This window comes from Fusarium vanettenii, assembly GCF_000151355.1.
Source record: "Fusarium vanettenii 77-13-4 chromosome 11 genomic scaffold NECHAsca_30_chr11_1_0, whole genome shotgun sequence".
NCBI lineage: Eukaryota > Fungi > Ascomycota > Sordariomycetes > Hypocreales > Nectriaceae > Fusarium > Fusarium vanettenii.
In genome coordinates, this window is record NW_003315855.1 from 356,945 (window position 1) to 384,381 (window position 27,437).

General features: G+C 49.9%; 11 protein-coding genes across 11 annotated transcripts; 6 read left to right on the forward strand and 5 right to left on the reverse strand.

The window, feature by feature from the left end:
* Nucleotides 1–212: 212 nt before the first annotated feature.
* Nucleotides 213–1,970, forward strand: NECHADRAFT_86368 (uncharacterized protein; the record flags this gene model as incomplete). The annotated part of the gene is made up of 5 exons (XM_003043063.1): nucleotides 213–440; nucleotides 491–663; nucleotides 710–972; nucleotides 1,020–1,905; nucleotides 1,955–1,970. The coding sequence occupies 5 exons, from the start codon at nucleotides 213–215 to the stop codon at nucleotides 1,968–1,970; spliced, it is 1,566 nt and encodes a 521-aa protein (XP_003043109.1).
* Nucleotides 1,971–2,170: 200 nt separating this feature from the next.
* On the reverse strand, nucleotides 2,171–3,727 carry NECHADRAFT_51304 (uncharacterized protein; the record flags this gene model as incomplete). Its single annotated transcript, XM_003043160.1, has 1 exon — nucleotides 2,171–3,727. One exon carries the CDS (start codon nucleotides 3,725–3,727, stop codon nucleotides 2,171–2,173), a length of 1,557 nt encoding a protein of 518 aa, XP_003043206.1.
* Nucleotides 3,728–5,570: 1,843 nt separating this feature from the next.
* NECHADRAFT_86370 (uncharacterized protein) lies at nucleotides 5,571–6,739 on the forward strand (the record flags this gene model as incomplete). Its single annotated transcript, XM_003043064.1, has 3 exons — nucleotides 5,571–5,603; nucleotides 5,662–5,905; nucleotides 5,955–6,739. 3 exons carry the CDS (start codon nucleotides 5,571–5,573, stop codon nucleotides 6,737–6,739), a joined length of 1,062 nt encoding a protein of 353 aa, XP_003043110.1.
* A 648-nt stretch (nucleotides 6,740–7,387) lies between these two features.
* NECHADRAFT_86371 (uncharacterized protein) lies at nucleotides 7,388–8,311 on the reverse strand (the record flags this gene model as incomplete). Its single annotated transcript, XM_003043161.1, has 1 exon — nucleotides 7,388–8,311. The coding sequence occupies one exon, from the start codon at nucleotides 8,309–8,311 to the stop codon at nucleotides 7,388–7,390; it is 924 nt and encodes a 307-aa protein (XP_003043207.1).
* A 690-nt stretch (nucleotides 8,312–9,001) lies between these two features.
* Nucleotides 9,002–9,984, forward strand: NECHADRAFT_51450 (uncharacterized protein; the record flags this gene model as incomplete). Its single annotated transcript, XM_003043065.1, has 3 exons — nucleotides 9,002–9,255; nucleotides 9,404–9,838; nucleotides 9,882–9,984. 3 exons carry the CDS (start codon nucleotides 9,002–9,004, stop codon nucleotides 9,982–9,984), a joined length of 792 nt encoding a protein of 263 aa, XP_003043111.1.
* A 472-nt stretch (nucleotides 9,985–10,456) lies between these two features.
* On the reverse strand, nucleotides 10,457–11,653 carry NECHADRAFT_51559 (uncharacterized protein; the record flags this gene model as incomplete). Its single annotated transcript, XM_003043162.1, has 1 exon — nucleotides 10,457–11,653. A coding segment is annotated over one exon (1,197 nt), but the record flags the coding sequence as incomplete, so codon positions are not given.
* Nucleotides 11,654–13,533: 1,880 nt separating this feature from the next.
* Nucleotides 13,534–14,919, forward strand: NECHADRAFT_51299 (uncharacterized protein; the record flags this gene model as incomplete). Its single annotated transcript, XM_003043066.1, has 4 exons — nucleotides 13,534–13,708; nucleotides 13,760–14,427; nucleotides 14,477–14,827; nucleotides 14,878–14,919. 4 exons carry the CDS (start codon nucleotides 13,534–13,536, stop codon nucleotides 14,917–14,919), a joined length of 1,236 nt encoding a protein of 411 aa, XP_003043112.1.
* Nucleotides 14,920–16,926: 2,007 nt separating this feature from the next.
* Nucleotides 16,927–17,336, forward strand: NECHADRAFT_106450 (uncharacterized protein; the record flags this gene model as incomplete). Its single annotated transcript, XM_003043067.1, has 2 exons — nucleotides 16,927–17,176; nucleotides 17,227–17,336. The coding sequence occupies 2 exons, from the start codon at nucleotides 16,927–16,929 to the stop codon at nucleotides 17,334–17,336; spliced, it is 360 nt and encodes a 119-aa protein (XP_003043113.1).
* Nucleotides 17,337–18,153: 817 nt separating this feature from the next.
* Nucleotides 18,154–19,831, reverse strand: NECHADRAFT_51418 (uncharacterized protein; the record flags this gene model as incomplete). Its single annotated transcript, XM_003043163.1, has 6 exons — nucleotides 18,154–18,597; nucleotides 18,649–18,831; nucleotides 18,880–19,106; nucleotides 19,246–19,287; nucleotides 19,337–19,625; nucleotides 19,676–19,831. The coding sequence occupies 6 exons, from the start codon at nucleotides 19,829–19,831 to the stop codon at nucleotides 18,154–18,156; spliced, it is 1,341 nt and encodes a 446-aa protein (XP_003043209.1).
* A 1,860-nt stretch (nucleotides 19,832–21,691) lies between these two features.
* Nucleotides 21,692–22,384, reverse strand: NECHADRAFT_86377 (uncharacterized protein; the record flags this gene model as incomplete). Its single annotated transcript, XM_003043164.1, has 1 exon — nucleotides 21,692–22,384. The coding sequence occupies one exon, from the start codon at nucleotides 22,382–22,384 to the stop codon at nucleotides 21,692–21,694; it is 693 nt and encodes a 230-aa protein (XP_003043210.1).
* Nucleotides 22,385–23,480: 1,096 nt separating this feature from the next.
* On the forward strand, nucleotides 23,481–24,835 carry NECHADRAFT_86378 (uncharacterized protein; the record flags this gene model as incomplete). Its single annotated transcript, XM_003043068.1, has 5 exons — nucleotides 23,481–23,919; nucleotides 23,967–24,048; nucleotides 24,095–24,252; nucleotides 24,300–24,675; nucleotides 24,724–24,835. 5 exons carry the CDS (start codon nucleotides 23,481–23,483, stop codon nucleotides 24,833–24,835), a joined length of 1,167 nt encoding a protein of 388 aa, XP_003043114.1.
* Between the last annotated feature and the right edge of the window lie 2,602 nt (nucleotides 24,836–27,437).

Consider the following 27,437-nt stretch of genomic DNA (forward strand, 5'->3'; position numbering starts at 1 on the left):
CGAGGTCAAGATGCTGCTATTTGAACCAATCAATGTCCATGTCGATCGTTGCGCCATCCTCTGATGCAACGGCCGGAGGTGTTCGTGATTACGGTGGGGAATGGTGAATACAGTCGCAAGATACACAAGACATATTTAACAGAACCTATCCGTAGCGAGTTTACTGGCGCCAAGAGCGCACTCGGCGAGTATCGATTGGCTGGCTAGGAAACATGGCGCAACCACAGAAGAACATTACTCGGACTTCGTCGAGAGAGGTTCAAGTCGATACACCTAAGTTGCCAGATCGCTACGCAGATGAGAGCTACAAGCTGTTTTCACAGGTCAAGGTCGATCCCCCGACTCCAGAGGAAGCAAAGAGAATCCGGAATAAATGTATCCGCTGGATTCTGCCCTTCTTGTGTGTTGGATATCACCTCATGTATGTGGACAAGCAGACTGTACGTACCCTCTTCCTTGTTTTACCTTCACTAGCTGACTTGACATGTAGCTCGGGAGCTCTGCAATCCTTGGTATTCTTGAAGACGGTCATCTAAACGCCACCCAGTACAATTGGCTATCATCAATCTTCTACCTGGGATATCTATTGGCAGAGTGGCCACAGAATCTAGCCATTCAGAGATTTCCTGTCGCGCGATGGCTGGCGATTAACCTGACCGTTTGGTACGACCATTTCCTTCTCTCCTTGCTGTTTCTAACCGGTATGCAGGGGCTGCATCTTGCTTCTTCATATCCCATGCAACAACTTTGCTTCCTTCTTCGTCGTCCGCTTCTTCCTTGGTGTCGCTGAAGCAAGCATCGTTCCATCGTTCCTCGTCATTTTATCCATGTTCTTTACATACGACGAACAATCAGTCTTGATGCCTATCATGTGGGCTATCGGGAACTCGAGCCCCATCACCTCGGGACTGCTCTCATATGGTGTCCTCTTTATCGATACTGGCAGTTTCGCCCCGTGGAGATGGTTCATGGGTACGTCTCCCAGCCAAGACAGCAATCTTTACTAATGCATTCTTCAGTCATCACTGGCACACTCACTGTCATCTATGGCATCTCCGTGTGGATCTTCTTCCCCGGTAGTCCCATCACGGCCCATTTTCTCACACCCGAGGAACGAGCCCAAGCCATTCTCCGCATCGAGTCAAACCATTCCGGCATCGAACAAAAGCGCTTCAAAAAGTACCAATTCATCGAAGCCATCAAAGACCCCAAGACTTGGCTGTTCTTCCTCCACGCGTGGTCTCAGGAAATGGCCAACGGTCTAACCAATCAATACTCGCTCATCATCAAGTCTTTTGGCTTTACGACTCTTCAGACGACGCTTTTGGGGTGCATCAACGGGGTCACGGCGCTTGTGTCTCTTGGCGCAGCTGCTTGGATCTTGGCAAAGACACACAATTGCCGGGCTTGGGTATCTGCGGTGGCATACATACCTCCCATTATTTCCTGCATCATGCTGCTAACTCTTCCCTGGGGCAACCGCTGGGGTCTACTAACAGCAATCTGGATACGCGCAACTGGCGGCATTCCCTACGCTGTTGTCATGATCTGGGCCGCCAACTGTTCCGCTGGACACACCAAAAAGACTGCAGTCATTGCCTTGTACCACGTTGGATACGGTTTGGGCAACATTCTATCACCGCAGCTATTCCAGCCCCAGTACGCACCCCGTTACCTCGTTACTTGGGGTGTCATCCTCGGCGTGGCATGTATCCTCCCAACTTGCATTGTCCTCTACCTGAGATGGTATCTTGCAAGGGAAAACAAGAGACGAGATGAAATCGACCGCCAAGGTCTGATCAGAGAGGTTGGTGTTATTGAGCATGTTGATGAAAGTGGGGAGACGACCGAGGAGGTTGTGAATACCAGGCAGCTGGACCTGACAGATCGAGAGAACCTTGCCTTGTAAGTGACAGTGAACAATACTGGTCGAACAGTACTAACATGTGAACAGCCGATATGTTCTGTGAAGCTCGGGTCTGACAGTATGTCTTGAACTACTTTGCTGGGATACGCAGTGATGTGTTTCGGCTATAAATAGGCACTACATCTTTAATACCCTCTACGTTCACGATAGACACAACAGACACAACAGACTTGCAGAGAAACGCCTTACACGGCTTCAACTTTGATTAGAGCTAGTTCCAACAGACTGCCGGCCACAGCGCGCCTAGACCCACTGCGCACCTCTCGTCACCAAAGGCCTCGGATTGACCCTCGACATAAGCTGCTCATACGCGGCTTCGTCTCTTATTTTCGTATCGCCCTCAGAAACATCCCCGGGGCTTTTCACCTGAAGGGCAGGCTTCCAACCTGAATGGCCGTGGAACATGTTGATGTTGAGTCTGGCATATTTCAGCCTCCTGTTCGGGCTTGTGATTATCTCGGAGGCGAAGTCTTGATGCTTCCTGTCATTGTAGCGTCGGGACATTGCGTAACCAGAAACACGGTAGTAAGCCTCATCGCAACTCATGTTTTGGATGAGGCTGGAAGAATCGTAATTCTCCGGGGTCTCGCCCATACAAAACTCCCTCAACCCGTTCATGGACTCTGCCCACTGGGAAAGGACATTATGCCATCGCAAATGGTATTCACGGACCCCAAGGCCAGGATCAGGTCCGCTGAAAGTCTCGGTGACGGAATCATCATTGTCTCCATCGTCAAAGGGCTGTCGACGCCAGGACTTGACTATGATGGGGCACTTGTCAAGATACAATTCTTGCAGTCCACCATTCTCCTGACCTAACGAGCTGATCCAGTCAACCTGCCACGCTTGACCAAGGACGTAGTTTCTGAGGGCGAGGACCTTGAGTCTCGGAAGTGGCGGTTCGCCAAGTTGGCGAAAGTCGATTTTGGGGTATAAACCCCAGTATTCGCCATAGACGAGCGAAAGTGTCTGCAGATTTTGGGCGATGGTGGGGAACATCCACGTCTCAGGAAACGTCTGGAGCATCCTAGTTTCCAACAGTGATCGGGATCTATCACGATCAGGACGACCGCCAGAAGTAATCAAGAGTTTGAGGTCGACGAGACTTGGTAGAGACAACATCTTTTTCAACACTCCCGACTCCTCGGCGAAAAGATCTTTATAAGGTGAGAGATTGGAAATGGTGAGCTCCCGGAGTGGCATGACGTGGCCGAGGGGGATTTCCTGGTCATCGATATACTCAAGGGGATGTTCGTCGTTGAAAAATTGATTGAACTGTCCTGTTTCATCAATCTTGACTTGTATCTGGGGTGTCCACATGCCCATGACACAGTGGCATATCGTTTCCATGACTCTGAATCGGAAGAGCCCTGTATGTTCAAAATCGTAAGCCACCGGGGCAAGGTAGGAACCTCCCAATGATTCGTGAAAGCGGACATGAAGTGCAGTGACGTTGGTGAAGTAGTGCAGATAGGGCAGGGCGTTGACAAAACCCCAGGATATCTGCCAAGGACCGTTTGGGTCTCGATTGTCACCGTGATCGCCCCAGGCCTCTACCGTGACCTCTCGTACCAGGCTGCGAAGCCTGGAGTTCTTGGCGATGAGGGTGAATCTCTCGGCCGAATCACCACAGGCTTCAAGGCGTATGCTTCTGTATACCCAGGGTAAACCAATGGCGCTGAGCTTGCTGCACACGAGCCGAAGCCGGAGCAGTCTCGGCTTTGGCAGGTTTTGGCATATCTCGCCCCATACCTCTGGAGGCAAGTCGTTCCAGTCGCAGATTTTGGGAGTTGATGACATGTTGATTGTGTCGTGGTGAAGCTGTTGAGATGTGTGAGGTTGAAATGCCGCTTTTTGTGCTTACGCCCAGACATGCATGGTGCTGCGCCCACTCAGCCACGCCAACGGACCATGACGATTGGCTGCTTAGAGTGACTTGAAACGCGTTAAGCTGATGATGGAACTGATGAGAGTCCCACTACCTTTCCTAAAGTCATCGTCTATAATACAGCGGCATAGCAACCGGGCGGGCGCCAAGACTTGCTGACAGTGATGCTGCACACGACTCAAACGCTTTCAACCTATAAGGCTGAGCTGCCTACCTAAGATATCACTCAACGAACCTGAAGTAAGGCTTGTGGATGGGTTGGTGACTGACTATTCCAATTCTATCGTGGAGGTGTTTGCGCAGGTCGGCAGGCCGAAGGCGTGCCTTGGAGAACTAGCTGACTGAGGAAGTGGACGGCTTGGAGGCAATCGATGTGCTCTACTATGTATGACCATCGCCTTAGATCGTTGACCCTAGCGAGGTTGAGTGACAACCGTCCCATAGAGCTGCCGTCGTGGGGTCCGACATTTCATTAGCCAATCGATATCACCTCTCAGGTAGATGCTGTGCATCTTGCCGTTGAAGGCCGCCTCCTGGCATTTTGCGCGCAGTAGGCGGTTCCTTTCGCTTGGTTGGTGAGGCTTATGTTCGTGGAATGATGAATCGCGACCGGGTACGTGATGTCGGGCAGGCATTTGGACCTATTGAGGTGAAGGCTGGTCAACAAAGAGGCAATCAGCGAAATTCACAAACAAGGTTCTCGATACACGACGGCATCGAAACAACAGAAACCGATAATTCTTGGGCAACATTACTCGCGACCTGAGCTCGCACACAGACAAATCGATGCCCTTGCCAACCTTTCAAATGTTGATAGGCTACCCCAGTAGAGTTATGCATGTTCAGCTTCTGCAAGCACAGCCCCCTCAGCTGCACTTCGCCCACCTGACACGTCCTTTGTCAACTCGATGGATAATTATTGGCTGCCTTGAGATTTCCCCTCGGGCACCAAGATTTTCCGGGCATTCATTGGAAGGTGGCGTTTGGTATTGGTCACACCAAGGTACGAACAAAGAATCATGTTACCATTTGCCATACTCGAGGATAATTTATGATTTATTTCTTTCTCACATCTTCACCGCAACTCGACTGATTCTTCCAGGCTGACATGCCGCTTCAATACCGTGTTGAGCTCGTTTGCGACCGCACGAATATGTGCTGATGACAATGCTGGCCTGATTATTGTGCCTTGGGCGAGCAAACAAATATCCTAGCGCCGCCACCTGATCTCCGAGACCGCAGTTTATCGCTAGCCTGAGTTGCATCAACTTGTGCACATGATATGCACCCATCCGTTTGACGCTCAAAATACTCGATTGATACTGTGCAAACGAAAAAAAGGAGAAACTCTCATTGTCGGCTTGATCAGCCGAGTTCAAATTGTCCTCAAGAGATCTCCGAGTATTGTTGGACATGGCAAACGGAAGCCCAGTCTTTGAGCTACCCCTCGCGCAAACGACCTCACAACTGGAACCTTTTGCCCCTTTATGGTATTTCGACCAGCTGGCACGCACTGGGCAAGCTTTGATGCATTTTTTCTTTGGTTTAAAAACTTTGACTGTGCAAACTCATCCTCTCCTCAAATCTTTCCATCAACACTCCCCTCGTGGACTGATCCAAGTGTCGAGCGAAGCGAAGGGGCTGGAGGAGTGCGACGAAGGAGCACGTATCCACGACCATTCTCCTCCGCGATCCTCCCCGCGCATACATCACTCTGTCATCCTCGAGTCCGCCTAGCGCAGCCTCGCTCCAGCCATGTGTAAACATTGCGCGAATAATGGCCCCCTGGTAAGCCCGTCTCATGCTGCCCTTGTGTGACACCAGACTTGACCAATGTCGCCTGCAGATGATAGTCGGCGAACCCCTCTCTACCTACCTCGAAGCCGACGCCGCCAACAAGTCATGGACCCTCAAGTTCTGTGAGGACCTTGAAGCGAAGCTGATGATTATTCTCTCTCGACGCCTGAGAAGCGACACCATGAAGTACCACGATCCCAACAAAGTTCCCGCCGAGGTGATGGGCGAGATGTTGGTCAAGGACATTGGCTTGAACTTTGACTACAAAGAGGAAATTCGCCCACTTGTCATTCGTAAGTGCTCAGCATGTGTGACACGGCTGAAAATGCTGACTTCACCCAGGTGGCCTATTAGCTCAAGCCAAGGGGACTCTTTCGGATGTGATGGCATGGGACGTTATTTTCAAAGTTGAAAATGGCAAAGATGAGAACCTCTTTCAGTGGAAAGTTGGTTTCATCTTCAACAACATGACGAGTGTCGAAAACGCCAAGAAGTACATCGCGGACAAGCGCCACGAGGAGAATGTCATTTATCAGTACCGACTGAGGGCGGCGATGGCGGCCGGACATCCTACCACCACCACTACCTATCTCCGTCCGACGCAGCACCATGTCGAACCTCTTGTTGCAGCGGCTCCGTCCCAGCCAGGGACTGTGTCACAGCCAGCGACGGCGCCCCAGCCTACGACTACCACTCAGCCGGCACCCGTACCCCAGCCATTGACTGTTGATACTCAGCGAGCCCAGGGCTTTGTGGAAGGTCTAGATAGCATCTCTACCTCTTATTCAAGCCTCAACCTCGGGTCTGCTACCAACCCCATCACCCTGGACACAGACGAAGATGGAGTCTCGTCGCGATACACCCACGCTCACGCACCTCGCGTTTCTTCACCTCTGGCTTGTGTCTCTCCATACACTGCTGCTGACCTAGTCGCACAACGGTCGGCTGTTCCTCGTACACGACCCGAGACTGGCTTCCATCAGCAGATTGCCAACGTCAACGCACCTGGTAACCATCAGCCTGACCCGTCCGTGGCCAAGCCGCCCAAGCGTCGGCCTTCTGCTCGTTCTACCAGGACCGTTCAGCCACCTTCCCGCCGTCGAGGTCGTCGAGCCAATGCCGGCTAAATCAACCCACTATCTCTGATCAGCCCATCACATTTGTGATCCATGGCTGGCCGCCTGTGCTTTCGAGAACAAGCTTTATCGTTTTTTGGCTGGGGTCGAATGATCGACTGGTCTTAACAACAGAGGAAGAGGGCGGGAGATGGTTTAGTACTCTCTCGACTCAGACATGGTCTACAAGTGGATGCATTTGCTTTCGTTCTCATGTCACTTAGCTGTCCTACATAGACCCGAATTATGACCCTAGTATATCCCGTCTTGTCACTGGTTACTGAACTCATGGCATAAGTATCGTGCCTCCCCACCTCCTTAGCTCCCCAATACAATCGATTGCTTCCTTATCTCAGGTGGCAAGGTTTGCGTCTGCTTCGAAGATATTTCCTGCTATAACACACGCTTAACAATCATAAGGTCCAAGATGTCGTGAACATATGTTGAAACCTGCAAACACTATCCATTCTTTGAGCTCCTGGAACTACCGAGGCAAGCGAATTCACTCGAGGCTCACCGCGAGAGGCTCTAGGACACCCGCGACCCGATGAGTCTTAACAATCTTCTTAATTTTATCTAGGGTATACTGAATTGATGGTTGTAAAATAATGACAAAAGAAATAATTACAGCTTGACGTATGTCAGGGTGCCCTTCCGCTCTCACTTAAAGCCCTTGCTCGCAAACTCCTTCTCAGTCCAGTCCCACAACTCTTCAACAGCCTTCTCATCATTCAAAACCGCATCTTTATACTCCTTGAGCTTCTGGTTATAGAAACCACCGCTCCTGACATTCTGTGACTTGGTCGTGCTCGCCCACAGTTGAGCCTTTGCGCCAGCATGAACATCTGTCAGGAAAATAGACCCAATCACACTGATCAAGCCGCCAAGCCAAGGCCGCCTCTTTCTGAAGTCATCAAACAGGCCCGTGTTGACAACTCCTGGGTGAATGGCGACAAACTTGACGGTAGGGTAGAACTTGCTCAGGGCACGGGTGTGATAGTAGTCTGCGAGCTTGGACTGGCCATAGCGAGCCAAGCTGGATATGTTGTTGAGGGGAGTTTTGCACTGAGAAAGAAGGACTCCTTCCTTTGGCGCTTGCTTAAAGAGCTCGGAGCTCAAGTTGACAACTCGAGCATCTCCACCGTGTTGTTCAGCCGTTTTGACGATGGTTGGGAGAAGTAGCTTGGTGAACAGGGCAGGTCCCATGTAATTGGATCCAAACTGGATTTCGTAGCCGTCAGCTGTAAGTCCAGCAGGGGTTGCCATCAAGCCAGCGTTGTTCATCAAGATATCGAGGCGATCAGACTGGCCAAGGAAAGCGGTGGCGCCTTTCTGAATTGACGCAAAGGACGACAGGTCCAACTCTAGAAACTTGATCTGGCCCTTGAAGTTTGGGGCGGCATCCTGAATCTCCTTGATGGCGGCACTGCCACGCTTCTCCGTTCTGGCAGTGACAAAGATTGTTGCGGGATTGTGTTTTGCGAGCTGGAGGGCACTCTCTTTGCCGAGTCCACTGCTGCCGCCGGTAACGATGATGACTTTGCCAGATAGATCTGGGATATCGTTCTTGGGGTCAAACGACATGATGAAGGTGGTGTAAGATGGTTTGAGATGGAGAGTGTTTGAAACAGAAATGATAAAAGTGAATAGTTTAGAGGTTGGATTGGGTATCAAGTAGTCGTAAATAGAGAAGTGGATATCAAGTAGCTTAAGTAGAGAAGAGGGAAGTGTTGATGGAAACCAGAATGTATTAAAGACCATCCTTAAAGTCCCCGATCAAGTCAAACCGAGGCTCAAATATTCAGCTTAAAATTGCCTTATCGAAATATGCTGACCAACCGGGAACTAAAGCTGCGGAGCGTAGAATTAAAGTTTCCGCAGCGTGGTTTGGCTGGTAGCGAAAATTCAACTCCGCCGGCTGAAGGCGCAATTTATTCGCCCGAGTCGTGTTCACTAATCGGAAAATATCAGCCACAAGGGGATTTTACGTCAGTGCAGGCACCCAAAACATTGATGCCATTCTCAAACTTGACTCGAATAAAAAGTAGAATTTTCCATAGTCCGCACATTAAGTATACGCGTTCAGCTGGCCATGTCCCATTTGTAAGCCGAAGGCCAGACTGCTTTGTTAGCATCAATGAAGACTCAAGATGGACTCATCGGGAAGGCTAGAGTGTGTCTCTCGGTTCTATAAAGAAACAGCAGAATAACGTCAATGAGGGTTGTCCATCTCACTCAGACCTCCACCATCGTCGACACATCCTCTTCCAAAACATGTATCCTCTTCGTCCCTTGAGCTTGGCCATGGCCATTTCCATGGCCTCGTCCGTCCTCTCGTTAGACCTTCCCAAGTATACCGGCCTCAAAACCGCCCAGAACGACAGTATTCTCACCGTCACCTTTCATAACCCTTCCTCACCTGTCAATCTTTGGAACGAGGACACTCAAAATGACCTGGAGGATTTGGTCTCTCGACTTCAAAGTGATAATGAAACCAAGGTTGTCATCTTTAACAGTGACGTGCCGAGGTTCTTTGTCGCCCATCTTGATCTCACTCTCCCTGCTCTAGCCAAGCGTAAGTTTCACTACCCATACAAAATCCTGTGAGAATTAGTTCTGACGGAGTGCAGCCGATTTCGTCGAATCGTTTGCCACTTTGATGTACAATGTGTCGAGGTTGCCGCAGGTCACCATTGGCGCTATTGAGGGCCGAGCACGAGGTGCTGGAAATGAATTCCTTGTCGCTCTTGACATGCGATTCGCCACCAAGGTCGACGTTGCTTTTGGCCAGCCCGAGGTCGGCAGTGGCTTGTTTCCCGGTGGAGGAGGCAGTCAATTTCTCACAAATCTGATTGGTAGAGGACGGGCAATGGAGTACATCCTCAGCTCCAAGGACATCACTGCAGTCGACGCCGCCGAGATTGGTTGGATCAACAAGGCCTTTGACACGTCGCGCGAGCTATATGACTACATCGATAAGCTTGCACAGAGACTGGCCTTGTTTCCCCAGTCAGCTCTTGCTGGTGGTAAGAAGACTGTTCACCGAGCATCACCGTCGCTCAAACATGTTGTTGCAGATGCAAAGGATTTCTTCAAGCAGCAGAGCGACCCGTTGGTGCAGGAGATTGGAAAGCGCTCTGCTGCTCTGTCTCAGAACGTGTCTGTTGTGGACCTGGAACTCAACATCCCCGAGGTACTCCCTCTTTTGTATGCCTAAAGATGAAGATGATTGCATGCAGGGGACGAGAAAGCGGTGACTACCTTACTTCAACTTTGTAGTCTATATTAAATGTACTTTTATCTTTCTGGGTGGTCTAGCTAAGCAGATAGTTATCAGTTTGAATCAAAACCGAACCTTTAATAAGATTAGCACCACTGCTGTCAAGGCGCCAATGTGTGCCCAGATCTAGTGACCGAAGAACAAACATCCCGTGGGTCTTTCTGCGTACCAGGGTAGCGGGGGACCGGAGCCAAGAAAACGAGCCGGCCACAACTTAGCAGGGGTCTCGGTAATACAGCTGTGCATTGCACCACGGGTGTTTGGTCTTGAAAAAGTTAGAATTACGGAACTTGACGGCAATGATGGATTAAATATTTATTCGTAAGCGAATGTTAGAAATATTTACAAGCGAGTGAATGGTATGAATGAAAATCGGAATGGTTTCTCTTTGGCATCAACGAAATGAGATGCAAGGCCATCACGGCAAGACATCCCACCTATAAATTGACTTATGCAGTGGCCCCAGAAAGTGTGAAAGAATAGTCCAGGCCCTTTTGCACGTCGCTAGTCAATTTGAAGCCATCATACAAGATAGGATCCGCCGGCGTGTTTGCAACAACCAAGCTAATCTCCTCACCGTCCGAGACTTCGATGGATCCAGATCCAGCTTCCAGAGTCTTGTATCGTACAGATCCGTTACCAGTGTTTCGAACAGCAAAGGTTGCAGTAAACTCGGCCTTCTCCGCAAGCTTGATGTCGACCTGGACTGTGGTGGCGCCTGATGTGGTCAGGGGGATGATGTTGCAGCCCATGTATCGTGGTTGGCGCTCAGGCAGAACCTTGTACGTCTTGTCGTACTGGAGAGCGACGTTTTTGTAGTTGATGCCTCCACGTTGTTGCTGGAATACCTTTTGAGCGGGAGCATGTCCAATATCGACATAAGCCATGCGGGCCCAGTATGAGCCGACGATGCTTCCGACCTTTGTACTCGCCACACGCGCAAGAGTATGGAGAGGCGTCTCGTTACTGTCTTTCTTGTATTGGACCATCAAATCGCGCATCACATCTCTTCCCAGTCCAGGGATATTATCGGGGTTATTGGTGAGATAGGTGAGGAAAGGCCAGGCTTGGTAGTAGTTTCCAGTACCCGAAGAGCCGTCGACGATGACTTGGAACGAATCTCCGATGAGCTTCTTAACTTCGATGATACTTGCAGCAGCCGATCTGCTTACCTTTGCCCGAGCTGGGGCGCAGATATCAGATGCCTGGTAGGTCTCGGAGACCCAGTTCGCAACAGTTTCCCACCAGGCTCCAGTTCTGGATTGATACACCCATGTTCTCTGGTGGTAATGAAGGGCGTGACCGAATTCATGAGCCGTGACACCGGAATCAAGCCATTTGGTGACAACATCGAGATAAGAAAAGCCATGGTTGGTATCGGACCGCTGAACACCCGCTGAGCTTCCAAGATCGCTGACGGAATAGATATTGGTCTTGCACCAGGGACCTTTTTCTCCTTCAACGTAGTTGGACAGACCCGGTGATCGCCATCCCAATATATTGACGAGACAATCGTATTCGCCCTCCAGGAGGTCGAGGGTCTTGTTCAGATTGCCGGTACCATAGACTCGGAAATGGTCCGATTCCTGGTAGGTGCTTCCACCGGGCCCGATCTTTGGGTTCGGGGTGAAGACGGCTGGGGGACCGCCCTGAGTAGAGGTAGGTGGAGTGGATGAAACGGCGCTGGTGATGGCAACCTCAGAGGTTGAGGTAGATTCGGTCGAGACGGTTTGAAGACTTGAAGTGGCCCCAGTTGAGAGCTCGGAAGTCGTGGCTGAGGGCGAAGTACTTTCGGCCGAGGTACTTTCAGCCAGCGAGATTGAAGTCGACTCGGAGGTAGACTCTTCGGAGGTGGTGCGGGTGACTTTACCGGCGGAAGAAGTCGTCGACAATGAGTTGGAAGATATGAGTACGGAAGAATGGGTAGAAATGGCTGGTTCGGTCGAAAGGGATAGAGTAGTAGTGGAAGAAGGAGAACTGGTAGAATCCGTGGAGATGGTAGATTCGGTCGAGAGGGACAAATCAATCGCCGAGGACGTAAGAATGGTAGAATCGGTAGAGATCACTGACTCAGTCGAAAGGGACAGGACAGTGATCGAAGAAGTCGAAACGGTGGAATCTGTAGAAATGGAAGATTCGAGCGAAATGGATGAGGCAGTTGTCGCAGACACCTGCGTCTTGCTCAAAGCATAAGTTGGCACGAAAATATTCGACGAAACGGCGGGACGACACCGGTGTCCTCCATTACCATGTCTTGGTTTGGGAAGGGCAATGGAGGTAGAGAAAAAGAAAAAAGGAAGGACAAGCAGTTGGATAAGATGAACCATGTTGAAAGAGAGGACGGCTTCGAGAAGCCAATGAAAACAATATTGATTCTGAACTATATTCGATCTCGTATCCCGAACAAGCCATCTCTTATACTGTTATAGAGCCTCATCTCCCCATGATCGAAGTTGGAGAACAACGTTGTGTTTCGAGGCTGCAGTTTCGAAACATGGTGCAACTATTGGGCCGGTTGTTTGAAACCACTCCAGTGGATCAGCTGTACGAATGAGAAGCTCATGTTCAACCCGGGATCTTGTGTAGACAGGTGCCATATGTCGATCACCATTACCAGCTGCATTATAACGAAATAAACATCTGGAACTGACCGATAACAATGGCGCCACTTCCACGTCTTTTTCTTCTTAGCTCTCCTAATCTAGCTAGTCCGCTGCTGTCATGAGATTACTAACGGCGCCAAGTGAAATTCGAGGAGTGACATTCTGTCCCGTTCCTGCTATACGCGTATCGGGATGATTCTAACCGCCGAGACCTCTTCAGCACTTGGGGCATCCTTTCTACGAGATATTGCGTGTAAACCATTACCTCTTTGGATGGCTTATTCTTTTGCGGCTGGTACTACTCTTCTGATAGGTAGAGTAGGATCGATACAGTTCTGACAGATGCCGGGATAAGCCCTAGAGAGCGGGTCGTGTTCCGTCTTCAGCCAACTCAGATGCTTGGCATGACTTCGTCCAGCGTTCATAATGTTACATCCTTGCCGATTTTTGATCTGCTTGGAATTCCTTGTTGATGATGAAGCATCCGATGGCCATCGGACATGGTTTATGACGCAATTCCCACCATGTCCTCGGTACCGCGGAGTTTGACAAAGGCAACAGTGCTTGCGTCAACCTGAACAACTTCTAACCCCTTGACCACCCCATTGGACCATCGGGAATATTAATACATCATATCCCCAGCCAGAGCATTTATCATCAAGAGACAAAGCGGTTATCACGGATCCACGGCAATGGGCCGGATTGATAACTAATCATTCATGACTCGGCCGAGAGGCGGGCGGACCCAAATTGCGCCGAGGCCATGGCGTTAAAATTGCATTCGGTCTAATGCCATGCCGTAGGCGGCTCCGTGACGTGATTGGCACTACCGAGGCAAAATCTTGCACTTATAAGTTTTTCAGGGGCAGCAATTCGTAGCATCAAGGCACCATTCAAACAACTCCAAACCTACGATACACACCATGACGTCCCACATAGAGAAACCAATCACGCTGAAAAGCGGCTTGACGCTGCCTAACAGGCTCGCCAAGGCCGCCATGGCGGAGAACCTAGCTGATGGAGACCTCTTGCCAACAGATCAAGTCTATACTGCATACAAGACCTGGGCCAATGGCGGTTGGGGCATGCTCATCACAGGTAATTAGCGAGCGATCGATGAATCTATTGGCTGCTAACCGCTGTACCTAGGAAATGTGCAGGTTGATCCTCGTCATCTGGGTCAAGCAGGAGATATTGCCAACAACGACTCCATCGACAGGAGCCGGCTTGTAGACAGTTGGAAGAAGTGGGCATCTGTCTCTAGAAGCGGCGGAACTCCGACTGTGGTCCAGATCAGTCACCCCGGTCGGCAATCACCACTCGGCGCCGGTACTCGAGGTTTCTTTGACAAGACGCTCGCTCCTAGCGCTGTCCCTCTACGCCTCGGCAAAGGCATATTCGCAGGGGTGATCTCCAGACTACTATTTGGAACGCCAAGAGCCATGACGGTTACAGAGATCTTGGACGTTCAGGATCGCTTCGTCAAGACAGCCGTCCTGGTCGCTGATGCTGGGTTTGACGGGATAGAGCTTCACGGAGCACACGGATACCTTCTCTCGCAATTTCTCAGTCCCAAGACTAACCAGCGAACTGATGAGTATGGAGGATCGGCTGGGGCTAGGGCAAAGATTGTGGTCGACATTATCAAGGCCATCCGCAAAGCCGTGCCACCAAGCTTCACGGTTGGCATCAAGTTCAACTCGGTCGATCACCAGTCTTCACAAGCCCTGGAGGAGTGCCTTGAACAGCTTCGATTAATTACCGACGCCGGAATCGATTTCCTCGAAATCAGCGGGGGAACTTATGAGGAGCCAATTGTATGTTCCTCCTTCCAGTCAGTCGTTCCATTACTGACAAGCTCCACAGGGTATTATCGACCCTGATAAAATCCCAGCCGCCAAGAGAGAAAGTACCAAGGCGAGGGAAGCCTTCTTCCTAGACTTTGCGAAAGCCATCAGAGGCCAATTCCCCGGCCTACCGTTGCTCGTCACGGGCGGCTTCCGCAGCCGAAAGGTAATTGAAGACGCCTTGGCAAGCGGTTCGCTCGACATGGTCGGCATAGCTCGGCCAGGAGTTCTAGATCCCTCTGCTCCGACAAATACCCTCCTAGACAAGAGCAAGAAGGATGAGGAGGCGCGAGCCATTGCGATTTCTATTCCCACGCCTTGGCTGTTGAAAAAGATTGGCAACTATGTCATTGGAGCTGGCTATGAAACGGTGAGTTCCAAGATCCTTTAGTGTGATGAGGTATTAACATTCAACTCCAGGCCTGGTATGTAAAGAAGATCAAGACTCTGGGCGCAGCGTAACATGTCGAAAGCGGGAGCGTAATGTGTAGAGGGCTGAGTCATATCATTGGTGCGCTTGTTATTTACTTAGAAAGCGAGTCGGCTGCTTGTTGTTTTTCATGATAGATAGATATAGATGCATGTTCGAGACTCATCCACAGCCTGAAAAGCCTCTGATAGTCCACAGCCATTTTCGGGAAGGATGCAATGCTTGTGCGTCAGATCAAGTTGCGTTCTGCTAGTGGGGCTTGACCTGACCAGGCTTGGCTGATCAGTTGGCACCGAGTCTTCGGACGAACAAGTCGAACAAGAGCAGCGGAAGGCATGAAGCGAAGATGCTAATCACGGTGACAAAGGTGCATCTTCATACCTAGACCACACGTCCACGTGAACAAAAGTATCCATCACGTCCAATCCTTGGCTCAGATAGTCTCAATACGCCATCACAATGCACATGAATACGATGTCAGCGTTCCAGGATCTGCAGAGCGGCCGCCAAAGCGGGTAGATCATGACGGCCAGTTGCTTAGGCCATGATGACTGAAACTTCGTGGATCTTGTGATCCAGAAATGAGCCATTCGTCCTGTTCAACAACCAAGGCCATCTTCGCCCTAATCATTTCAACTGGGATACCCCAAGATCAAATACAAGATGAAGTCATCCCCACCGTGCCTCGAATTTGAGGCTCTTCTTCTGCGCTGGCCTTGAGGATTACGACACTCCGCCTAATCCATGTAAGCATCCCTTATCCCCGCAGGACCTAATAATAGACCCTACCTCGCAATAAGACCCCATTGATCGACATGAAAAACACGGCAACGAATAAACCTCCTCGTCCGCTCCCGCATCCGCCGGGGAAGCTGCAATCCAACGCTTTTGATGCAGGGCAAAAGGGGTCTCCTGGGCAGTGCAGATCATCCTCCCCACACTACGCAATACACATACGTATATGGCCCAGTAATTGACCATTTCAAACGGCCCATGGATCTGAATTACGTATGATTCAACGTGTAAAAAATGTTTTCTCTGTAGGTATCCGGTGACGTCTCTTAGGTGTTACACTGCTATGCACCAAACTGGCCGACTTGCCGCTCGATCACCATAGGATAAGAGGGACCTCGCAAAATTCGATAAATCAGTCGATTGGGCCATGGGATTTTCTAGAATCTTAAGATCTCCGATTTGGTAGGATCGGAACATCGGTGGCAATGCAGCCGACGTTCCCACTGCATGTCCACGAGGATCGGTACATGCTGATCTATTCTTGGATCTGCAATTGAGGCCAGGGGGTCTGTTGCAGTGCACAGTGACGTAGTATAGAAAAGTCCCTTTGGGCGGTTATGAACAGTTACAAACCCGATTCGCAAACAAAACGCAAACATAGGGAACTCACAGGTGACTTCAAGCTTCCACAAACTTGGCCTCTAAACCTATCGTCGTGAATATTTCCATTCACCATTCCCGATCGTGCAAAGCTTTGTGTCCACTGAAGCCCCGGCACTTGGCTGTGAAACATTAGAGAGAGGCTGTGTCCATAAATCCTCCACCACGAATAATCTTCCTGCACGTAACGTCGGTGTGGATCATGCGACCCAGCATAAACAATCGTCATGATCCAACCAGTTGTACGGGCATGAAATACGAGACTAAAAATCAGGGGATGCAGCAAGAATGTCTTTGAATAGACAGTCGTGCATCGAGATATCCTAGATGGTGATCAGTGGGTTCGACGTGACCCAGTGCTGACACGAGGTCTCGTATCCAGAAGCTGTGTCTCATTGTTCACCCAGGGAAGTCTTACATTGTGTGAGCTTCGTGATGGAGTAGACGATGACGTAGGGCCCGTTGTAGTTGATGATATGCATCAAAGTCTACACAGCCATCATTCGAATGATATAAAGGCAGAAAAAGTCCCCTTCATCAAATCAACTCACTCAGCAATCACTCACCAGCAGACAAGCCTACAACACAGCTTCACCTTCACATAAACCTTCAACTCTAATCCTATTCAACCACCCACCATCAACATGCATTTCACCACGTTCGTCGCCTCGGTCGCTGCCCTCGCCATGAGCGCATCTGCTGCTCCAGCTTCAGGCCCCTACGACCCCTTTGCCCAAGTCCGTCTTTACCCTCAGTCCGGCTGCGAGCAGCCCAACGTTGGCTACCTGAGCATCCGACGATCCGCCATCAACAAGTGTGGTCAGCTTGATGGCACCTACACCATCAAGTCCTTGAAGATTGAGCAGCTCACCGACAATGCTGAAGGATGCACACGTAAGTAAAGTACTTCCAACTACTCGATTCTATACTGATTCGGTTTCTAGTCTACACCTTCAGCGATGTTTCCTGCAAGGAGGGCCGCCAGGAGGTTTCTACTGGAACCTGCCACACCGGTGCTAAGCAGTATGGCAGCTACCTACTCTCTTGCAAGTAGAGTGCATACAGCCTCTGCTCTGATGATCACGAACCTGTTATATGACTACGACGAGGGCTTCTTAATAATGGCCGCGCAAGAGATTCTGCTCGCCGGCGCCGGTCCTTAACTGTTACATAGACGAGATTTAATCTCACGAGTCACTCTCATTAGATTTCAATTTGTTTATATACATACTTATACAATGCAGATGCTTCCATGAATGATAAAATCTCAGAACAATCGAAGACCCTTATTGTAAAACATAGTACAGAGATTGTCCTCCGTTACAAGTTCTTTTGTGTCTATCCAGGTTTGGTCCATATATCGGCCCGGCTTCAGCCTATCGTGTCCCATTAGTACGTAAACAAACGAGCCAGAAATTGATGTGCCGGTAATCAAACATAAGCTGCGATATTTCCCGGTCAAGCATGGCAGTATCACGCGCAACATCGGTGTCATCATTGTTCCTAGGCATCCGATCCATCTCGACACACACAAGGTCCAAGCAATCGCCGATAGAAGAGGCCCAGAAACCCACCCTGTGTCCCCCATACCCCCTTCACCATCTCGTGCGGCACCAACGTCGCGGATTCGAAGTCGTTAGTTGCAGAGAGTGGTCTTGATTCCGATACGTAAGGGTTACTGTTTGCACCTTTCAAGAGATAACGCTCATACTCGGTCACTCTGGGCTTGTTGACTTTATTTATCTATCTTTTGCCCGTTTACGGTATCTCTTATTCATGTGTGGACTAGGGTGAGAAAGACAAGAACCATGTACACCAATAGTTTCATTCGAGAGCTCGATACCATCCGGTGCAGAGACCCTCTACTCTCCTCACTGCTCAACAGCCTTATCATTAACCACAGCGCCCTCCTCCACACCAGGTTGCTTGACACCAAGCTGAGCAGTGTCCCATCCATGCTCCTGGAGATACTCTCGGAACTTTTGGTCTTCGATGGCGATAGTGTCTTGGCCGACATGCGGGATGCAGATCAAGACAATGGCAGCAGACAAGATACACAAACTTGATGACACCCAGAAGGGATACTGAGCTGACTCTGTGTCGTTGCCACCAGCCTTTTGGATGTATGGAAACACCCAGGTACCAACAAAAGCACCAATCTTTCCAGTCGCAGCCGCAATACCGTAGTATCGACCTCTGACACCAGTCGCCGAGGTCTTGGCAGCCAAGAGACCAATGTTGTTTCCGGGCCCCAACTCTCCGAGAGCCTGAAAGATGCCGAAGACGACACAAAACGCAGCGATGTGGTTGGAAATCTTGGAGTATACTGCAGCCATGATGAATCCGACGATGGCCTGAAGAGTGACGCCGAGGGCAAGGGTGTATCGAGGACCGATCCAGTCACTGACGAAAGCACCGAGTAGAGTACCAGGCAGGTAGAACATGTTGACAACCGTGTTCCAGCCAAAGACTGTTGTTAGTGGCGCGTCCTCACCGTAGATGCCAGAGAGAATCGACGACGAATAGATGCCAAAGGCGTAGGATGAAAACTAGTTTGTCAGTTTGGTGAACGCGACTCAACCACCTTAGAAACTCACGTTGTAGAGGAACCAGACCAGACTGACACATAGAAGTCTGAACCAGTAGTAGCGCAGAACCAGCCAGTAAGGTGTCTGATGTCTCATAGAGTGCTGGGTAAACTCTTCGGGCTCCTTGAGTCCAAGACGCATGACGAAGAGGACGAGAGGGAATACGACACCGATTCCCAAGCTAGTTCGCCATATGGTGCTGAGGTGGCCGTTGTGGCAAGCGGCTGCGACAACATCTAGACTTGTCAGTGCCCTGTTTGAGCAGGTATCCTAAGTACTTACAAGGAACAAAAGCGCCAATGACGAATCCAAAGTCAATCATCGAGTTGGTGAAGAGAATAAACCACCTGTTTCGAGTGCCCTTTTTCATCTGACTACTGGACTCGGCGCACCCGACGCTACCAGCAGGATATTCACCTACAACTGTCAACAAACTGCATCACAGGGTGAAAGGATGACATCATACCTCCGATACCGATACCCACGAAGAATCTCCAGGCAGTAAGCATATTGAACATGCCCACAGGTTCTCCGTGCCAATACGATCCGGCGGCTAGTGCAGTAAAGATGATAAGAATAACGGTGGATACCATCAGAGTATTGGTTCGGGACCAATGATCAGCCAGGAAGCCAAAGATCAATTGACCCACGACAGTACCGGCAAAAGCAATGTCGGCCACATATTTGAAGGCGTTGGAGTTGATGTAGACATCTTTGTACTGGATTTTTAGAGTCGTGTTGACGGAACCAATGACCTGCTGTCGGATTAGAGGGATAAGACATGAGATTGCAGGAGGTTTCCCACGTTGTTGATGTAACCATCAGAAAAGAGACCAGCTCCGCAGGCAAATACAGGGAGGGCCGTCTCTATCCACGGTCTTTGAGGACGTGGCTCGACATCTACATTGTCGCTATGAGGCTCAACAGAGTTCTCGTCGCTCTTCTTTCCGAACCCAAACATTGTGAGGGGCGCCGATGACTGTTAATGCGGTGATAAGCTGAGGTCCTCCAAATGGTGGACAGCAAGATAAAGTTATAGGCTTGCAGAGGTGGCACGACGGTCTCACAAGGCGACACAAAATCACCAAGGAGATTAAAATCACGAGTCTGAACAGCAGACAGGCCCAAATCCTCGGTGTGAAAAGAAGGAATGGGCTCGAGAAAAGCTTCTGAAGAGGGGAAAGGATTGAGGACAACACAAGGGGTCAAATCCGTCAAACCAACAGCGTCTCCACTTGAGGTAGCAGAAGTTCCTCAAGATCGGAGCATGCTTCCAATAGCTGCGTGCGGGAGAGGCTCGATATGATTGGCTTTTGGAGGGGATACGTAATCATCATGGATCTCGGGTTTGGTGTTGATTTGCTGCTGTGGCGCACAGAGGGCTTGATAGCTCGGCTCAAACATCCCGAGCAAGGGGACTCTTCAGTGGACGGTTCAGCTATAGCTGAGATGATCTTCAAGAGATTTTCCTCATTAGCCTCGCCTGTGACCACGGACTCCCCGACGCGACCTTTGTGGCAGGTGGTATTACGCACGGGTGGACTCTAGGGATAATTGGTGGCCGGGTAACACGGCACTAACAACATCTGTAAGAATTGAGACTGTGGATGTGTTAATTACGAGGTCCACACTAACAGACTCTCCAAACATGTGAAGAAGATGTTCATGTCAAAGCTTTTTACCTACCGAAATGCTCATAGCGTAAAGATATAAAGCCGAGGCTATTCGCATTTTTTGTCAATGCGATTTCAACACATGATTGTCGACATTGAATGAGCACGAGAGCAATTACTCAATTCGTCTTGGGCTCTTGTTCGTTGCCTTGGCATGTCTTGGCTGGGTTCAGCTGATTGGACATTGACACGCCGATGCAACGTTACCGGCGAGGTTGATCTACCCTGCACCAACGCGTTGATAGACATTTTCTCGTAAACTGGTCGGTATCATTCCTTGGATTGGGAACATTCGCTTGCCTGAGCCGATAATCACCCTAGATAAGGTTTTTAATATTTATGCGATGATAACCGATTGTTATCAGGTAACTTGACGACAAAGATCCACATTGACTAAGACTTGGACCTGTCCGACAACCCATGATTTCAACTGTCAAACGAACAGCAGAATTACGTACTCAGACACAGAGGTAAGTGCCAGATGCACCAGAATTACCCACAGTGCTTCACTGTCGCTACTTAACAGGCTTAATGCCCCCACGGGGTTTATATATCGCTAACCCCAGGTTTCTGCCCCCAGACATAATCCACGAGAACGTGAAAATGGGTCGATGCGTACTTTGGTCACTCAGACCCTAATCTCTTCACTGCTCCAGCCAAGAATACAGTTAAACACCAGAGGCGTATACGACTAGGAATCTTCATCTGCCCTGGAATCTGTCAATTACCTCAGCTCTGGGGTCCTTGAACTAGGCGCGAAGTGGTATTTATTCGCTTAATCAACGTTTAGAACTTGCAAGAAGTGTGATGATGCCTGCCTTGCGGATCTCTTGGCGCGCAGTTTTTAAGCAGGCAGTGCTGGGCTTGCTCTTCCATCGATTAGCATTGTCAAGCGGCTTGCCCACTCTGGCTCAAATTCATCCACTTCAAAAGTACAGCGAACGAGCCAGATTATTGAGGGTTAAGTACCTCAGCCTGCAATGCGCCAATTATACAGATTTGGGACATTCCCTGTTTGTCTCTTGTTGTGAAGAGATTGAATGCTTGGTTCGTGGCTGGTCATGTGCTAATAGCCGAGTCTGGGCTATCTTGGAATTGAGCATCGACTCAATGAATGACCTTTGAGACACCATCTAGAAAAGGCTTTCCTACGGCATTGGCAGGCATTGATACCTGCTTGCTCTTTCTCTTTTTACCAGATTCCCGCCAACTTCGTCAAAAATCCAGCGGGATTGGCCCAAGAACACAAGTGTAAGGCCAGCGAGAACTTGCATCATGGCACCCTTGAAAGCCACCTCCTTCAAGACATCACCTGGAGAACTGTGGCGAGCAGCATTAAAAATATTGCCGAATTGCTTCATAAACGTATTTGTCACATGGCTGATGACCTGACGGCTAGTATCATACCCAGTTTGGGCTACTGGTACCTTGTACTTTGTCCGGAGTTCTGTCAGCCTCGCGTATGTGTCGTCCTTAAAGACCACGTCCATGTACTTGTAGGCCTCTGATTGCCCATTAGCGGGTACAAAGTAGAGGCGGACTGTTGGATCAAATAGGCTGTCGGCGACTTCCTCGCTGCCTCCGGGGGCGCTCGGTTCGCGTAGCTTCAGTTTTGTTAAGAAGGGATCATCGGTGGCAGCTGAGCTTAGAACCAGTGACATTCCTTGCGGATTATCGAGGGCTTCGAAACGAGGGAAGGGAGCTTTGAGATATAGATCATCCTCATTTTTCCCAAGCTCGAGTGGAAGATCGAACCGATGAAGCGTAATAGCCGTCGAAATAATCTTGCCATCTACTTTTATGGTCTGAAAATCGCTATCACAACCGCATGGGATCACCATATTTCAGTTGGTTTGAGTCTTTGCCACGGGCTTTTGCATTGACTTTGAGGACACGCCGGTAAATTGGGCCTGGTTGGTTTGTAATGAAAGACAACTTGGGAGTTACGATACACGCTCAGGGTCAGAGATATGCCAGGAGTGGACGAAGTTTGGGACTTGATGGTGACGAGGGACTCATGGGTGAGCCGTCGATGAGTCAGTTCTGCTCATGGAACTCGATTTTGCAGCGCTCACGCTGTATACTTCTGGGGACTTCGATCGCCTAGACTATCCTGCCGTCGATGATTGCAGGTGAACGCTGTCCCTTGGAGTCAGGTTTTGCAGCCAAAGGCTTCAAGGCTCGAGGGGTCATGAGTACTGAAGCTTGTGTACTGAGAGCCTGTTAGTAAAGTCCAGCAGAAGCCCATCAAACTTTGCCTCGGCGGTTGAAAGATGGCATGAGCCGTCGTTTTTGTCGTCTGATAACTCTGCGTCATCGCACCCACCTTCATCCTACGTCCCTCCCATCGAGGAGGTGATGGTACAAGCTTCGGTTTCTCATCGTATTTTTTCACACAAAAGTCCGCGCGTAGATGGAGGTTTCTCAGGCTGATGGGCTAAGTAAGTTTGAATGACTCCGGAATCACTGTTCTGGAGATGTCGCCGTCCTCGTTCTTGCTCTCCTGTGCATCTTTTCCAACCTTTACGCACGAGAGCTCTCGAAAGTACTTCAAGAGTGACCAATTGGAGGCTATTGTGAGCAGCCTAGCAAGGATACGAGAGGCTCGCGTAGCAGGTACCCCACCACCACCTGAAGAACTGAACCAATGAGACAAGCTGAGTCGATGAGTGTCGCGGTCTAGCCCATCGATAGTTCGACTTGGCTCGGGGCTGAAATGACGTTTCCGGCAATGTGGATGGTCCATGTCTTGAATCTATCGACGGAGACATCCTTGCCTGCATACGAGCTGGCCAAGATGTCCCCATCGCAAGAGTCTAGATGTTATACCCCGCAGGTGACACGAAATCAAGTCCTCTTTCAAAGGCTGCTTCTTCAGCGTGGTTGCTCTCAACATCGTCGTTATCACCGCCCTCTAACGGTATTGTCGTCACCACGATGGGACTTATCCTTGCACCATACAATGACTCTATGCGCCTTGGCCAGGGTTACAACTCGTTCCTCCACGAACAATGCATATACGACGCGGTCAGGATCAACCGAGATCAGGTTGGTCAAAAACCCACCAGCACCAATGGGTCTACCTCGCAGGATGTCAACTACTCATCGAGGTTTGTTGACAAGATGTCGGATGTTGTCAAGAGCCTCAATGTGAGCGCTAGTTCTTCCATCAAGAATGGAGGCATTATCGGTTCGGGCAATTCTGTCGCTGTGAATGAGACCAAGTTTGCGACAAGCGACCTCAACGCTATTTTTTCGATCAAGGTGGTCAACCAGAAGAAAGAATTACTCGAGATGGCAGAGTTCGAGGCCAAGAAGGGTCTCAACTTGAACAGCGAGTCGTTTCTCAAGACCTACGGGAACTGCTTCATCTCTGGTATGTGAGGCTCTGGAATTCTCTTGATGCAAGACTAATGGATCAAGGGTTCATCGAGGGCGGAGAACTCACTGGTGTTGTGTCAGCCAAAGTAACAGATGTGGAAAATAAGTCTGCAGTCGAAGGAGCGTGAGTAGGCTGCCTGGAAATCCACATAGCCGCTGACACGTGCCAGCATCAAAGGTCAAGTCAACAGCTTCTGCACCCCGTCAGGTCACAAGATGGGTTTTACACTGAGTGATATTCATGCCTTTTCTGAAGATGAATCGGCAACGAGACAGGCTGAGACAACCGTTACGGTCAGTTGGTCTGGAGGAGGCCAGATCAAGCCAGGTAAGCAAGTCCTTTCTCTCTACATTTTATCTCTAATATCCTGATAGGAGAGAAAGAGTGGAATCTTGAGTATCTGTATGCGGCAGCGGCAGCGTTTCCATCAAAGGTGGCGGAGTGTCCCCAGCGAACATGGGCCATTCTAACCCCTTACAACCACACAAAAAACTTCGTGGCGTGGGCCAATGACCAGGGCATCCAGCTGCCTCAGTTTGAGACGGCTCAGGTCTATTCCGAAGACTTGTTAGACATGTACATCGAGTACAAGAGTTGCGTCAAGCAGGTTCAAACTATCCTGCAGAGTCCCGATGCTTACGTCGTCAGGGCAGTTGAAAATGCCGTTGGTACTGGCATAGGAGAGCTTATCAAAGCACGAGCCTCCTTGAAAGCCCAGATGAATGCGATCAACCAGATCATAGACGAGCTGTGAGTTGCGATGGAATTGGATACCAGCTTTTGCTAACATGTTTCCAGTGCTCTTCGTCCTGGAGACATTGACGAGATCAAGAAGCAGCATCCCATCGAAGCACCAGAGCTCTGGGCCGCCCGGCTCCCAGTTCGAAAAGATCAAGCCAGTGAGACTTGAATAGGGGAACACTTTCGAGTGGGGAATCCAGAGAGAAGGATGGTATCTTGACTTGCCGGCGCTCCCTAGTTGCGGCTTGGTGGGCTTTTACATTGCAAGTGATAGCAGATCGGTCTATTGGCCGGGACTTGTATGGCGAAAGAACCCTGCCTTGCGCTGAAGGTGTTTGGGATGGGACTAGATGAGATATTGATGATTTGTTCGTTGGGATATCTGGTTACATGGCTTTTTTGTAGGCCATTAGTGACCCTGGCGTCGTCCATTATCTTTTTATCTTTTCTGGAGGCCAAGCTGAGTGCCGCGGATGCTGAATTAAACACAATTGTTTCCTTGGAGTTGGCATCCACAATTCCTTGGCCAGATACGTAATAAAACATTCAGCATGTCTCGTCGCTCGTTGCAGCGGGAGTTGTTCCGACGATGTCAGGGAGTCAGAATCACGAGTCATATCTCTATGGATGATTGCATAAAACTAGAGCAGTCCCAATCGGCCACAGTCCCGAGGAGCTCTGGGAAAAATTAAAGCCAAAGAGCCGTGTTGTGTCGCCAAATAGAACTGGGAAGCACCTTCATCCTCATGAGTAACCCTCCAGGTTCTGGCCATTGCCGACGATCTTCGGGCTCAGTTGACCCATCGAGGGCCGGGCTGCAACTATAATGAAGAACAGATTTTCAACACATCATAACATCATGACCCGGTTAACACAGTGGCCTTTCCTTTTTTTTAAACCTCCTGCAACAGCAGAAGAGTCATACCCAGCCATATCGTCATAAAAGGTCCAGCCTCTCATGGGTATTTTAAGACCATTGCCGGCAAGTCAGATTTTGAAACCATCTAGCGGTTTCGAAGTACGCCCTGACGCAATCGAAAAACCGAATAACATACTCTACATTCCGCCGTGGTTGGATCCTTCACCCCACAGAGTTTGGCCTGAAGACGATGGGCGAAACTAAGGACCTGAAGCAGCTGCGACTAGATTAGCATGCCGTGTCACTCTTCAACCAGATTCCCTCGTCTATCCAACATATGTCTTGAAATAGACGGCTCAAGTTGAAGACGATCGCTGAGACGCATACGCGCCGCCCCCAAAACGAGGGAGGCCTTTCGACTAAGAGATCGACTTAGCAGGTTCAGTTCATTCACATCTTGTCTTCTGCTGACGGAAACCAGGACAGAACACTCCATCCGTCTGAATTTCCATGCGATTAGCCAAAGACAGCGACCACATCTGTTGCCCCTAAGAGCAATACTGCCTCAATAGTCGCCCCGCTGAACGTGACCACTGTTCAGATAGTAGATATTGATAATGACCCAGTGACTGACGCTTACGACGCTCTGATCAACTACCAACTTGAAGACAAGCAATGAGCCCAAGATTCGGAAGAAGGTAGGATGACTGTTGAGAAGGAGGGTGCTGAGCCGTCTGACATTGACGAGGAAGCAATTGTTGCGGAAGTCACGGGCGGCAATAAAAGCTACATACCGCCAACCTGGATTGAAGAACAGTTTGGGCAACAAAATGGGTTTCTCTAGTTCCAATCACAGCAGCAGAGGCAGCAGATGCGAGAGTATTATCAGCCCCAAGGAGGGTACGGGCAGTCACAGTATCAGTCGCACCAGCAGTATTGGGTTTTGATACTGCCGTGTGTCTTCAAGTGTGTCCTTTGCTTATGTGGCTGACAGCGATGTCATCGAAAAACTAGACTAGAATCAGTCGCACCAGGGCTTTAACCAAAACTTCAACCAGAACTACAGCTATCAACCAATCATTATCTGCAAACCAGAACTACAGTTGTCCTCTAACTTGGGACTATGGACTAAGCCAGAACTACTAGCCGGGGTGCGATAATGGCCTCGGTGGCATACATGACCCGTTAAGACTGGGCGGTCGGTGAAGCATCTGAGCTAGAACCAAGGTAGATGTGAATAGATTGCAAGAACAAGTCGGTATTTTCCTGTCAAGTGTCCTCCGAGTGATGCTTTGCTTGTAATCACCCTGTTGAACGTTGACGTCCATGGTTCGAAAGGCATCTTCGGTGATTTTTTGTCTTTTCTCAATCCGGCTTGACCCCAGTTTCATGCCAGACTATGGAACTGGAGGGCTAATTATGCGTACTGATAAGGGTGAGCGCTTCAATGAGGGATATTGGCAGTCGCATCGCTTTTGGATGCTAGTCTGACATCTCTGTTCTAAAGGGGGAAGACAAGCATTGTTGGCATGGCTGCAAGGGATAGAACTCATGACTCGCTCGACCATCAAGGTGAATCTATCTCTTCACCGACGATTCCACCATTTCAATAGCGGCACCCACGCCATTCTTGTGGATAACGACCAAGGCAGCCAAGTGAACCGTGTTTTCGGCCCTTTTTCGCATCGAGTGAGAAATGGCTTCACCAACAGGCCCACAGGCGATGTGGACAGAGAAGGTCTCGAGCGTCGGAGATGATCCACAACGGGAGCTAATGCTAGACCCGGAAGCCAAGCCCATGGGGTAGATGTGGGTGGAATCTTGGCTTTGGGCATCGAGATGGGGTTCGTTGAGGTGAGTGTTTGTCAAGGCTTTGTTGCGGATCCGTTCATGTTTGAGGGGGTTGGGGGTG